The sequence below is a fragment of the Meriones unguiculatus genome, chromosome 6 (genome assembly GCF_030254825.1).
Source record: "Meriones unguiculatus strain TT.TT164.6M chromosome 6, Bangor_MerUng_6.1, whole genome shotgun sequence".
NCBI classification, from domain to species: domain Eukaryota; kingdom Metazoa; phylum Chordata; class Mammalia; order Rodentia; family Muridae; genus Meriones; species Meriones unguiculatus.
Window position 1 is genome coordinate 45,257,373 of NC_083354.1, and position 13,587 is coordinate 45,270,959.

General features: G+C 46.3%; 1 protein-coding gene across 1 annotated transcript in view; it reads left to right on the plus strand.

The window, feature by feature from the left end:
• Col6a5 (collagen type VI alpha 5 chain) overlaps window positions 1-2,734 on the plus strand; it is a 90,078-nt gene extending 87,344 nt beyond the window's left edge. The window contains exon 40 of the mRNA XM_021639849.2: window positions 2,059-2,734. Coding sequence (XP_021495524.1) covers window positions 2,059-2,078 — 20 coding nt within the window. The 3' untranslated portion in view covers window positions 2,079-2,734. The remainder of the gene's footprint in view (window positions 1-2,058) is intronic.
• Window positions 2,735-13,587: the final 10,853 nt, after the last annotated feature.

The window sequence follows — 13,587 nt, forward strand, 5'->3', positions numbered from 1 at the left end:
AACAGCTGTACAGTCACTGAACATCCGATGATGGACGTGCCGCTTTGCCTCTCTGAGCCTCCGTTTCCTCAGTGCAAAACGATCCATATAATTAATAAACACATTCCCCAAAATATGTTTACTTTTCCCTACGAAAATGATCAATGTTTACATATATAGCCTTTTGGGGTAAATTCTAATAATATCCCATCTTGACAAAAATTTCATACCTAGATTATAGACATAGGAAATTAGAACACACACACACATGTATTTTTCTCAACAGAAAAGTATGATCAGGCAAATAGAGTTTAAAGCATTGAACCTTTTACAGTTGGGATGAAATTCTATGCTTGAAGTGGAATGGAAGTAAAGTTTAAGTAGAGAAATGAGTGCTATAAATTACCTGACTTAAACATGTTTCATATAGTGATAGCTGACACCAAGCCACTATGGAATTAAAATTTGATTGGATAAGCTAAAAGAGAAATTCGGCCACAAGTGGTGGCATGTTTGTGATTCAAGCACTCAGGGGGTCTAGGCAGGAGGATCAGGAGTTCATGGCTAGCCTGGGCTACATGAAACCCTGTCTGAAAAAAATAAAAAGAAAAGAAACATGGAAGTGTCATTCAAAAACATTTTAAAGCTGGGCATGGTAGTGCATGCCTATAATCCCAGCACTCAGGAGGCTGAGGCAGGCGGATCTCTGTGAGTTTGAGGTCAGCCTGGTCTACAGAGTGAGTTCAGGACAGCCAGGACTACACAGAGAAACCCTGACTCAAAAACAAAACAAAACAAACAAAACAAAAACACACAAATAAAAAAAAAAAACGTTTAAAACTTTGTTGTTGTGTGTCTGCGTGTGTATGAATGAGTGGGGGTGTGGAGGTCAAAGGACCCAGACTTTTCTCTCTTTTTGTCTTGTTTTGAGGAGGAGTGCTTACTCCAGTTTGGCCATCTCCAGCAAGCTTCTGCCTCCCACTTCACTTTGGGAATGCTGGGGTTCCAAATGCATGCTACCACATTGGGCTTTTAAACATGGATTCCAGGCATGGAACTCAGCGGGCTTGGCTTTTCCCTTCTGAGTCATCTCCCCAGCCCCCATGGAAACTTTATTTTTAAACGTTGGCTTTCACAGCCTGTTGTAGTTACATACCTTTAAATGGGTAAGAAAAAAAGTAGATGTAAACTCTCCAAGGTGCAAGGCAAAGAGAACATGACTTCCCTCTCCCTCCTCCTCCCATGGAGACGGGAACTTAGCTAACATTCTTAAGTCATCTTGCCCCGAAGCTTTCCCTGAGTTGGCAGCCTCTGTTCATGAGATGTATTCACGAGATAGTCACAGGACAATCCGTCAAGCAATGGAGGCAGCATCCTCGGGAAGGAGTAGAGACCAAATGAGGTGCACTTTCAGCACAGTCCCATAGAGGGCGGCCAAAGCCTGGGCCTGGCTGGGAACTCAGCCGTCTGAGTTAGGAAGCAGAGCTACCCTGAAAGTGAGGTCTTCATGCCTCCCAGATCCCTAATGGATGGACCAAGAGCTGCTCTAGGAGAGAAGGATCTACACCCTAGGTATTTACGGAGGCTGTGGCTAAAGCTACTCCATTGTTTACTATCTGAAGGACAGTCGGTGCTGGCATTAGCAATCAAAAGCTCACTTGGGGGAAGTCAGGGGCAGAGTGGGGGGCGGGTGGGGTAGGAGGAGGAAGAGGATGAATGCATGAAGTGAATACTATGAAAAGGCCACAGGAATTCTGAACAGAGCCTGACACTGTAGGCCGTCATAACCCCCTTCAAATGCTCATATAATAATTCTAGCCACTAAACTCGGAGTTTCAAAGCATGGGTAGAGCAGAGAGAATGGTGTTCATAGCCCGTAAGCGTTACTCAGTTTGACCAGTGGTCCCATTTTCCTCCGTGGACAGATCTCTCTAGGTTGTGCTTTGGGCTTGACTGTGGAAGATAGCGAAGGTTCCCTGGGTTTGTTTCATACCTGGCACCCAGAGGAGCAGGGCCAGGAGGGAACGCTGTTAGCCGACGTCGTGACGCTAAGAGCAGTGTGTGTTTCATGCTTTGCAGATGGCGAGGATGCAAGATGAAGGCACAGGAGAGAAGAGCACCTGCTGGCAGAGGGACTCCCTGCCATAGGCACAGGAGCTAGAGCTAAATCTAGGACGCGGTCCCAAATCGGAGGGAGAGACTATTCAGAATGAAGACATCAAGGAACAGGCCTGTGAAACGAGGAATGGGTTTCACCTCTCAGGAGGAATGAGGATGCCAAGCAAGACAGGCAACAGTCTCCCCAGGGGCTGCTCTATTCACTTTGATCAGTTTGGATGATTAGCTGCCGAAAGGAGATTTTCACCATAGTTGTCATCACATCTGCATCTCCAATTAGACCCTCAAGTAAAAACAGTTTGTAACTCGAATGTCCTGGGATTGTCTTTTGTCTATTTATACAACTGTAAACTCGGTGGGTTTGCTTTACCAGGACATTTATAAAGTAACAAATTCATAACTAACAAGATGGGAGGAGAAGCCTACTTTATGAACTGCTCGCTCGCTTTGGGAACACTTGCTTTCTATTTTGATGTGCTTTTGCATTATGTGTACTTAAGTTTTGCTGCAAAAAAAAAAAAATCGTGTGTATTGTGTGAATGTGGAAACAAAGCTGTTTTTAAGAATTACAATGTGTCAAAACAGTTTCCAAAACAGTTTCCAAAACAGCAACAATAAACCAAGGCCGACCCAGAAACTTGTTTCATGCATTCTTATTAACCGTAGCCTAACTCAGACCCTTTAGAATGCAAGTTCAGGAAAGCACATAATAAACCTAGTCAGGAAATACACACACAGGGCAAAGCATAGTGAATTAGCTATAGAACCATTCAGTTTAGCATGGCATACACAGGCAGTGGAGCGCTATTTAGACCTGAAGAAGAGCAACGTCATGTGACCTGCAGGAAAATGACAGAACTAGAGGCCTTTGTGTTAAGTGAAATAAGCCAGGCTAGCATTTTTTTTCCCATATGTGGAGCTCTGGAAAAAAAAAAAAAAAAAGCTGAGAAGATGAAAAGTAAAAGGGGTTTGGAAATGGAGAGAGGTATAAAAAGAGCAACAGAGGAGGTGAATGTCATCAAAGTGTTTCATATGCCTCTATGGAAATGTCATAATGAAACCCCTTATTTTGTACAATAATTATATACTAATAAAATCACTCACTTTGGTAAAGGCAGCACGTAATTGGCAAATCAGTGAGCATGCATTGTACAAAAATGAAATGAAAGTGCTGATCGGAAAACACATGGACAATTTTGTATTTGTTCCACATAATTTTCCTTGCTATGACTGTTGTTTACAAATTTCAAAATAACACAGGCAATTCATTTTAAGTAGCCATTTATTGCTCTGGAAATATCTAAAACAAACTCTGTTTAATAGTTTCGTTTTTCCCTAAGAACTTTGTGTGTCTTCCCATATGCACAAAGGATACATCAGATCCTTAAATCTGAAAGTGACAAGGGTATCAAGAACGTGAACCCATAGAAACTCACACTCCTGGTGAGAGAGCACCATTACAGTGTCGGACAGCTCCAAAGCAGTACCTGTCCTATATCTAACCGTATCCTTCCGCTCAGCAACAGTGCCGTTCATAGGTGGATAGATGAAGCTCTCTCTCTCTCTCTCTCTCTCTCTCTCTCTCTCTCTCTCACACACACACACACACACACACACGGGAACCATATGTAGCACTAGGTGGTACAGCAGAGTTAAAGGCAAGCTCCATATCCTAATGTATCGTAGGTGTATCAGAATATCACAGGGCTGTCAAACCAACAAAGCTGAGCTCCATTTATAAACATCGGTAAGTCTCAGATATAACATGAAGCCAGAAAAAGCTGCGCTAGTATACTCTAGGGCACCACTCATACATTTTAAAGCCAGCCAAGCAATGCCGAGTGGCCTTTGTGACTACTAAGGACTCTAGTAAAAGACACAGATAACAACTGGAGAACCCGGGAATTCAGTGCTAGGAAAATGGAAACCTTGTGACATCCAAAGAACGGCCCTAAAGCAACAAGACAGGCAGAATATCCCATCATTCCTCTCCTTGCTCTACAGCCTGGGCTGGAGTCTCCCCTTTGCAGGGGTGAAGATAGGAATCCAGGAAAGTGGATCAACAAAGGTACCGGTAATGAGTTCTCTAGCCTCTGCAGGCCTCTGGCCTAACTAGATGGGACACCTGAAGCCTGCCTAGGAGCCGGGCTATGGAAAGGCATCTGTCCATCTCCCCTTATGCCAGGCTCAACAGTGGCGATTGTTCAGGGGGAAGAGGTGAGGCGGAACATCTGATCGGTACCGTGGTCTTATTTCTCTTTATGGAGTTAGTAAAGAAGTTATTTATACCTGTTTAGGCAGCTCACAGTACATAAGTTAAAAGAGAATAACTGAAGTCATGAAAAAACTCAAGTAAGCTCTTAAATACATCTACGATCATGTCAGGACTTGGAAAGGGATAGAAAAAATAGCTATCAAATCTTCATTCCTTTTGAGCTTGCAGTAAGCCAAGGTCACTGGAGTTATTAATAACACTCAAGTGACAATTTTCCTGAATGCTGCACACGTGGAGCTTGAATCAATATATAAAATTAACCAACGTGACCTTCATGTGAAATTTCCGAGTAGCCATTTAGGGTTGTATAGAGCACAGCACAACTTGTTGCGTGTCAGAGGCACAAGGGACGGGCTGGAGAGATAGCTCAGGCAGGAAAGCAGTAGCCTTGCAAGCATGAAGACCTGAGTTCAAGCCCTATGAACCCACGTCAAAAAAGCCAGTCATCATGGCAAACACTTGTGACCCCAGAACTGCGGGGGACAGACAGATCCCTGGAGCTCACTGGCCAGCCAGCCAGACATGTTTGGTGAGCTTCAGGCCAGCGAGAGACCTTGCCTCAAAAACAAAAACAACAAACACAGAGAGAGACTCACCGTAATTGTGAGGGGCTTCCTGAACAAGTACCTATTTCAGCTATTTAAGGCCAAAACAATATCAGTTTTAAAACTATCTATATGTATGTGTGTGTGTTTGTGCTGTGTGTGTGCGTACACCCCCATGAGTGTGCGGGGGAGGGATTATCGTAGCTTACACTTTGAGGATGTATACTTACGTTTGTCGGGGAGGGGAGCACATGGTGAGAAGAGCCGAGGAAGCTGCTCATACTGCATCTGCAGTCACAAAGCAGAGAGAGGTCAATGCTTTTGCTCAGCTTTCCTTTTATTCCGTCCGGGACCCACAGCCCACGCAACGGTTCCGTCTTCCTCCAGAGTGAACCTCCTGCCTCAGGTAAGCCTCTCTGGAAGCACAGACACACCTGCAGGGTAGGTTTCCATGGTGATTCTAACCCCTGCGAAGTTGACAAGGAAGGCTGGCCATCACAGCGGAATAACCCCTGCCCGCTGTATGTTTTCTTGGTCCCTGGGCTACTCCCTCTGGGCTCTCAGCAGTGATATAAGGGCCCGTGCACTTTTGGATGTTTCTGGAAGCGTCTCTGCTTGGCTCATCACATCCCCAGTGAAATCCAGTGAAGGGATTACAGGACAGATTCCTCATAAAAGAGAAAAATGAGGGGAGTTGACATGAGTGATGACAAAAGCCCCCAGCGTTAGAGCTGCGCATCTGTGTGCCGAAGAGAAGGGGAAGCTGGCAGTGTGTGAGCAAGGCTTGTGCACTGGCCAGTGCGGCTGGCCTGGGAATTCGATGCTGCAGAAAGTATGGAGAATTGTTGAAAACCAGCTTATTGTTTTGACTTTTTAAAAGAGCAAACTAGTTTTTAAGAACCTTGAACGCTCCACAGTGTATAATCAATTTAAATTTCCCCGAAAGGAACCACGGTGTGTGCATTGAGCACCCATCTTACCAGAAAGCTTTTTGCAGAAATGACCCTCGAGGCCCCCTGCAACCTTATATGACTTGAGATGATGCACTTAGAACAGCTGGTCAGAATTACAGATGACTAAGAGTCCTGTGATATCTCTGGAGAACTTCATTCGACGTGCTACATGTGACTCCTAACTCTTTGATCTGAGGGGGGGTGGCGTGGTAAAACACTGCCTATGTAGCTTGGGGGTTCCTAGGTCCTGCTCCGTGTCTTCAAATGGAAGCTCCTTCCCACCTCTCTAGAGTAACCCATCTGCTCCAGAGCCACTCCCCTGCTCTGGGACTATGGCGAGCTGACCCCAGAACTCTGAACATTGTCCTTGTCCCTGCTTTTTCTGTGGCTTTCCATTGCTCACGACGAGAACATCACACTAATCACTAGGAGCTTGCACTGGGAGACCCAAACAATGATCTGTCTTTACGCAGGGAGGACTAAGCAGGGGAGCCCTATCTTGTGGGTTATACCCTGCTGGCCTCTCTTCTCATTCTGAGCTGTTACCATAGAAAAGTGGAAGATGCTTTCTGGGGTGGGGGCCTAGTGGGAGTATGTTAGGTCAGGCATTGAAGGGGATAAAGGGTTGCTAGCCTCTTCCTCCTTCTCTGTGCCTTCTAGCTGCCATGGGATGAACAGTTTCCTCTGACATGGTACCAGTTACAATGTCCTGCTCTGTCACAGGGCCCAAAGCAGCATGGCAACTGCTAACACACTGAAACCTCTAGCGATAAACTGTTCATCTTTTAAAGTTGCTTTATCTTGGGTATTTATTCTCGCAACAGAAAGCTCGCTAACGCAGCTGGGAACTGCAGCTGTGTAGAGACTGGCTCGAAAGTGGACTGATTACGGTCTCTTCCAAACAAAACAAGAAGAAGAAGAAAAAAAAAGCTAAAATTCCAGGATGGCGGGCGTTAGGAGAACAGATTAATAAGCAGCACAGCTCATCTCTTATCAGTTACTAGCATTCCTGCAGAACAAAATGCTTTTTCCTAGCATGACATGAACTAACCTACAAATGTCCTGGTCACATATCCAAATCGTATCTGGAGGTCCGTGCACCAGAGTGTCCGCATCATCTTGGAGCCTGGAAGAAGTGCAAAGGTTCTGGACTCGACCCTGTGTCTACTCTGCTAGAATCTGCACCATAACCAGATCCCTGAGTGATTAGTGTGATCACGTGAGGCTGAGAATTCCTTGTCTAGACATCATTTGCTTGAAGTTCCCCAGAGGATCAGACACATCCTGTCGTTCTCCAGCCCCGCATGTGTGATCACCCACGGTGGAGCATGGTCTAACTAGGAATACTGAATCAGGAAAGGATATCTGCATGGTGAGGCCATGGTGAACATGGCAGAGAGCATTGTGGGACCATGGAGCAGGATACTTCATCTGGAGTTTGAACCAAAGAGGGGCCCTTTTGGTCTGAATGAAAATGACTAGGTACAAGCAGGGAAGGCAGAACTTTGAAAGAAATCCAAGGAGAATAGTTTTACCTAGCTCATTGTTTTGTTTTTGGTTTTTTGTTTTGTTTTGTTTTGTTTTGTTTTAAAGAGTCTGAACCACAAACACGATGTGTAGAAGAGGAGGGTGAGGAGGAGGAAGTGGGGAGATAAGTGCAGGGCAGGCAGTGAGACCCTCCCCTGAGGATAGGAAAGGGACATGGTTGGACTTGGTTTGAGGTTGGCACTTCCTGCTTCAGGAATAGGGGGATTGCAGAGGGAAAGAGTCAAAGGGTTATTAGTGATTCAGATAGGACTGCTTCATGATGCTGAGATGATTGGCCGTATAAAAAACACGCTTAAGTGGTAAAATTGGCGGGATCTGTCCATCAGTTGGTTTGGATGGAAGAAGATTAGATGCTTTCTTCAGTATCTGCAGCTACTTTCTGAAATCCTCCAACCAGTGGCTTCATCTTATTTCGGTTCTCACTTGAAATCAGCTGCTCTCCTTCTGAACTCACAACCCCACACCCGCCAATTTGTCCCCCAGCTAGTCACTGCAGCTGCTGGGCTATGCCTACCCTCTCACTGTGCCCAGCAATGTCTGCAGAGCCCACATGGGAGTCTTTCTGCCGGGACAGCAGTGTTTCTGTCCAGTGAACACATTTACTGTGATAAACTGGCTCACTCTCCACTTCCAGTGCTAATGATCTTTTCCTGTTATTTGACTTCCCATAAGGCCTCCATGATGCGTCCAAGATGGAATTTGGAATCACCAAAAGAGTAGGACTTGTTCTGTGAGCTGGTTATCTGCTGCTGGACTTGTGGCTTGACTAACTGGAGCCTTCACTTTGCTCATCTTTGAAATTGGCTTTGTGAGTCTTGGCTTTTGGTAAACACTTTCTACAATGTCTGGCTCAGGCCAGTGCCCAGCAGAAGCTGGGAACCAGCCTTAATGACTTTCTCTGTGACACTGGTGATAGATAACCTTCATGGCTGGCCAAGGAACAGGATGTGAAGAACTTTGGGGAGGGCTGGTTATGGAATCTTTGATTCCTCTGTTATTAGCAGATTTCAGTGACACATTTCAGTTGAACATTGCTTTTTTTTAATTTTTTAATTTTTAAGTTAAGTTTTAAACTTTTAAAAGAATTTCTTATGAATACCATGTTTACACCATTTTTACCCACCCTCTCCCCCTCCAACTCATTACATGTACCTGTCTCCCTTTCACATTTTTGACCTCTTCTTTAATGATTAGTACATGTATACACACATATGTATATAAATACAGCCTGCTGGGTTCATTGGGTGCTGCTCATCGGGGTAGGTGTTCAGTGCTGACCTCATGGGCTTGGGTACTGATCGAAAGAAGAAGGTACATGTCTAAAGAAGAAGATGACGGTTGTGCTCTGTCCATGATGTCCCTTTTCTGAAGGTGCCTCCTGGCAGGTGGGTCCAGCCTCTTCCAAACATGGGAGGGACACTCACTGACTGCCAGTGTACCTCGGTGGAAGATGCTTTCCAAACACCTGAAGAGTCCCCTCCCTCTCCTGTGTCTCCCCCCCTCCTCTCCCTTTCTCCTTTTTGGACATGTATGTGTCTGCATGATCCACATTCATGTGTATATGTGTATTAACACATGCGTTTGGGTGTGTATGCATGTGTGTGTGTACCTGTGACGGCCTGAGGTTGATGCTGGGTGTCTCCCATGATTATTGCCTAATTTTTGCATTGCAGCAGAGTCTCTTGCTGGACCCAGTGCTCACCAGTTCCAGCTAGCCCGGCTTGTTAGCTTGATCTGGGATCCTGGCCTCCCAGGTGCTAAGAGGACAGGTAGCCCACCCACCTGCCTGACCTTTCTGGGGTTCTGGGGGTTCTGGACTTGGGTCCTCTTGCTTGCATGGCAGGCAGTTTATCCAATGAGTCATCCAATGAGCCTGGCTCCCTCTCACTTTCTTGATGAGGGAGGTGGCAGGGTTTAATTTGGCTCTTGGGTTGAGGGTGCAGTCTGTCATGGCCCAGAAGGAACATGAGGCATCTGGTCACCTTTGAAGACATTTTCTGTTGTTGGCGTCAAAGTCTCTGGTTCCATCGCTTGCTCTTAGAGTTTGAATAATTTCCATTGAGAATGATTATCTCTTACCCGTGTGTCTGATGCCCACAGTTTGCAGCTCTCTCCATTTCGCTAAGGAATGTGTCACTCTCTCTGAGCCACTTCTCTTCAAAATAATTGTCTCAATTTTCACCCATGGTTGTATATCCTCTCACTGTTTTTTTATTTCTCGGTATTAACATTTTTGTCATTTGCTTAAAATCCTTTTGAGGAGGGGTTCACAGGTAACAAACATTTCACAGGTGAGGTTCAGGTCAGGTCATACTAAATCAGGATGGACCCTGCACCCTACAACTGGTGCCCCCATATGAGAAGGCTGGGTAAAGACACAGAGACTCACAGAGAGCAAGGAAGGATGTGTGAAGACATAAGCAGAGGCTGGAGGATGAATCGAGTACAAGTGTGTGTGATACGTGTGTGCCTAAGGGTTTGCACATATGTGTGCCATGGAGGCCAGAGATCCCTATCAAGGTTCTCCTTTGATTGCTCTCCACCTTAATTTTGAGACAGGGTCTCTCGCTGAACTAGCTGGCCAGGGATCCCACCGTCTCTGCCTCCCGAGTGCTAGGCTCACAGGGGTGCACTGCCACACCTGGGTTTTGTGTGGGTGTTGGGTCCTCATGCCTGTGACCCATGTCCGTTAGTTTATTCCCTGTTCCACCCTACCCCGAATCTCAAACTGTCTTTTGGGTGCTGGAGATCAAAGCTAGCGCCTCGTGCATGCTAAGCAAGGGCCCTACAACTCAGTCACACCCCAGTCCTCAAGAATTTGACCTTTCCTTCCCACGGTGCCCTAAAATTCACTCAGTACATTTACTTCACAAAGGGAACCAGGCTCTCTCCAGGATCTGAGATGGGAGAACCCACCCTAAATACTGGTGATGAGGAGAGAGGGAGCTGAGCGTCATGACTTCAGGCTTCATGCATCACTCCCTGCTCCCCGACTGGGGACACACTGTGACCAGCCCCGTCCCACACCCCCTGTCATGATGGACTGCTTCCCCTAGCTGTAAGCCAAGAATCAACTCTTCTTAAATGGCTTCTTATCTAGCATCTTGTCACAGCAGAGAGAGAAAGAACTCGCACAGTCTTTCATCGGTTTCCAATTTGGCAACCCGTGTCCTTCAGTTTGGAGAAAATGTAATTTTCACTGTGCAGATGTTTCTTGCAGATGACAGTATTCCCTCCTTTTGTGGTGAGAGGGGCTCCGGAGACGGGAAACTTTAAAATGTTGTTGTTGTTGTTTTTCTTATTTTCTTGGGAGGCTCAGATACTTACCATTTCCAGGTGGTAACAGCAGGAGGCAGAGACTGGCACTGCAGGTTGTGGTAAAAAGACCCCAGAGAAGGGCTTTTTTCTTGGCTGAAAGATAGGAATGTCCTTGGGCCTGCCAGCAGCATCTCCAAAGCTGGAGACAAGAGATGCCAGAAGCATCTAAGCTAAATCTTAAGTGCTTAAGTCTCCTTCAGAATGGCAAGCCGGATAGACACCAGAAGCCGTGGAAGAGAGGGAACAGGACTACCGTAGGGGTCCTCTGAATGGGGACCTCCACCCATTAAAGCAGACACTGAGACTCACAGCCAAACTTTGGGCAGAGCACAGGGAGTCTTATGGAAGAAAGGAGGATAGAAGGACTGGGAGGGGACAGGAGCCCTCGAGGAGACCAACAAAGCTAAAAAATCTGAGCCTAGGGGCCTGCAGAGTCTGATGCACCAACCGAGGACCATGCATGGAGAGGACCTAGACCCCCTGCTCAGATGTAGCCAATAGGCAGCTCAGTGTCCATGTGGGTTCCAGAGTAAGGGGAGCAGGGGCTGCCTCTGTCATGAACTTGATTGCCTGCTCTTTGATCACTTCCCCGTGGCAATGCGGTCTTGCCAGGCCACAGAGGAAGAGGACCCAGGCGGTCCTGAAGAGACTTGACAAGGCTAAGGTCAGATGGCAGGGGAGGAGAATCCCCCTTTCAGTAGACCAGGAGAAGGGGATGGGGGGAAGAGGGAGGGGGCTACAATCGCGATATAAAATGAATAAATTGTAAAAAAAGATAATAATAACAGTACAAAAATGTTCTTTGTTCCACCATGTCGAGAAGCGGGGGATTCCAGAACAGGAGTCTGGATTCTGCTCATCTCTTCCCCCTTTCCCAGAAAGCCCATCGAGGATGTAACTGGAATGGAACCGCCAAGCACCTCCCAATGAAAACCGCACAGATCTGTTCACCTTCCAGCCTCCCCCCCCACAACTAAAGGCTCAACTTCAGGGCAGTGAGGCTCAGTGGGGTCACCCCACTCTCGGGGCCCCTCCCACTGTACGGGAGCTCTGCCTTCCTCTCTAAAGCTCACCTTCCTTGGTCTGTGAATTTCTTTCTTAAAATTCACCACTCAAGAACCCGAAAGCCTCTGGGCCAAGTTGGTCTCCAGCAAGACAGTGAGTCCTCTTCTGTGGGTAGGGCGAAGCTTTTCAGTGTTCTGCTTGGCTTTGAGTCCCCCGTAGTCCTGTAAGCGACCCCCCTCCCGCTCCCTGAAATTCACTGTTGGACTTGGATGGAATTATCTCTTTATCTGTTGTTTCCCTCTCTACATGTGCTGAATGCGCTCACCAGAAAAGTAAGTAAACAAGCAAACAAACAAAACGAGGGAGCTATTTCTTTGATAATCTTTTTCTCTAACGAGGAAGGTGTTACCTGACCCTCAAAGTCTCTCCTCTATTTCTTTTTTTTCCTTATTTATTTTTTATATTAATCACAGGTTATTTACTTTGTATCCCAGATGTAACCCCCTCTCTCATTCCCTCCCAATCCCACCCTCCCTCCCTCATCTTCTCCCTGCCTCTTTCCAAGTCCACTGACAGGGGAGGTCCTCCTCCCCTTCCATCTGACCCTAGCTTATCAGGTCTCACCAGGACTGGCTGCAATGTCCTCCTCTGTGGCCTAGCAAGGCTGTTCTTCCCTCGTGAGGGTGGGGTGGAAGAGCTCGCCGTTGAGTCCATGTCAGAAATAGTCCCTGTTCCCCTTACTAGAGAACCCACTTGGACACTGAGCTACCATCGGCTATATCCGAGCAAGGGTTCTAGGTTATATCCATACATGGTCTTTGGTTGAAAAAACAGTCTCATGAAAGACCCCTGTGCCCTGATATATTTGGTCCTTGTGGAGCTCCTGTCCTCTCCTCCATTTCTTATTCTCTACTCTTTTGTTCTCCTTTTCAGAGGTTCCCCCGGCTTTCCTTGCATATTCGTTTTTGTTTTTTTTTTCTCTACAGTTGCTCCTTCTGTTGGTTTAAGGCTTTCTTATATGGGGAAATTTATTCCAAACTCCCTGGTTCATGACTGTCTGTGTTTAGAATATGGTGGGAAACCAAGTAGAGGAGCGGAGAGCTTCAAGGAAAGGAAGGGAAACTAAGAGCCTGACCATGCTGCAGGCAAGAGTTCACCACTGACACCCTGCTGATGTCTCCACATCTTTCATGGTGCCTGTTGCTTTATATACCAGGATTTCCAATGTTTTTGAAGAAAGAATGATTTAAGTTCTGTATCTTTTCTCTTCTGTGACACCCATGGTTTGTAGCTTTCCATTCTGCTAAGAAAATCACCACTCAGAGAGATTTTGCCCTTGCTAGCTCTCATTCCTGGATATGTGGTCTCTGTGTGTGAATGCTTTCTGTCATTTAAAAGTACTTCAAGAAGAGCTAGCTGTGTGTGAGTATCTGCCCTGTAGAAGCAGACACTCCCCTCATTATTAAACCTACAGCTTTCAACAAAATTCTGTGATAACATTTTGTTTAGCAGCAGAACCCCTTCACACTTTCCCTTTGCTCAGATAGAATGACCTGGTAGCTCAAAAAACAAAGGGTTTATTTTGGATCACTGGAAGCCGACGGGTGAACTAAGCCCACAGTCAGGAAGAGAATGATGAAGGCCTGTGTTCAACCCCCTTTCTCTTTTTTATAGTCTGAAATCCTAGCCTAGGGAATGGTGCCGCCCACAGTGGATGAGTCTTCTTATTTCAATTAAACTTAATCAAGATAATATCCAGAGGCTAACCTAAAAAGCTCCCTCACAAGTGGGTCCAGTGGCTTGTTCCTAGGTCCTGTCAAATGAATAATTGACACTAGTCACCATC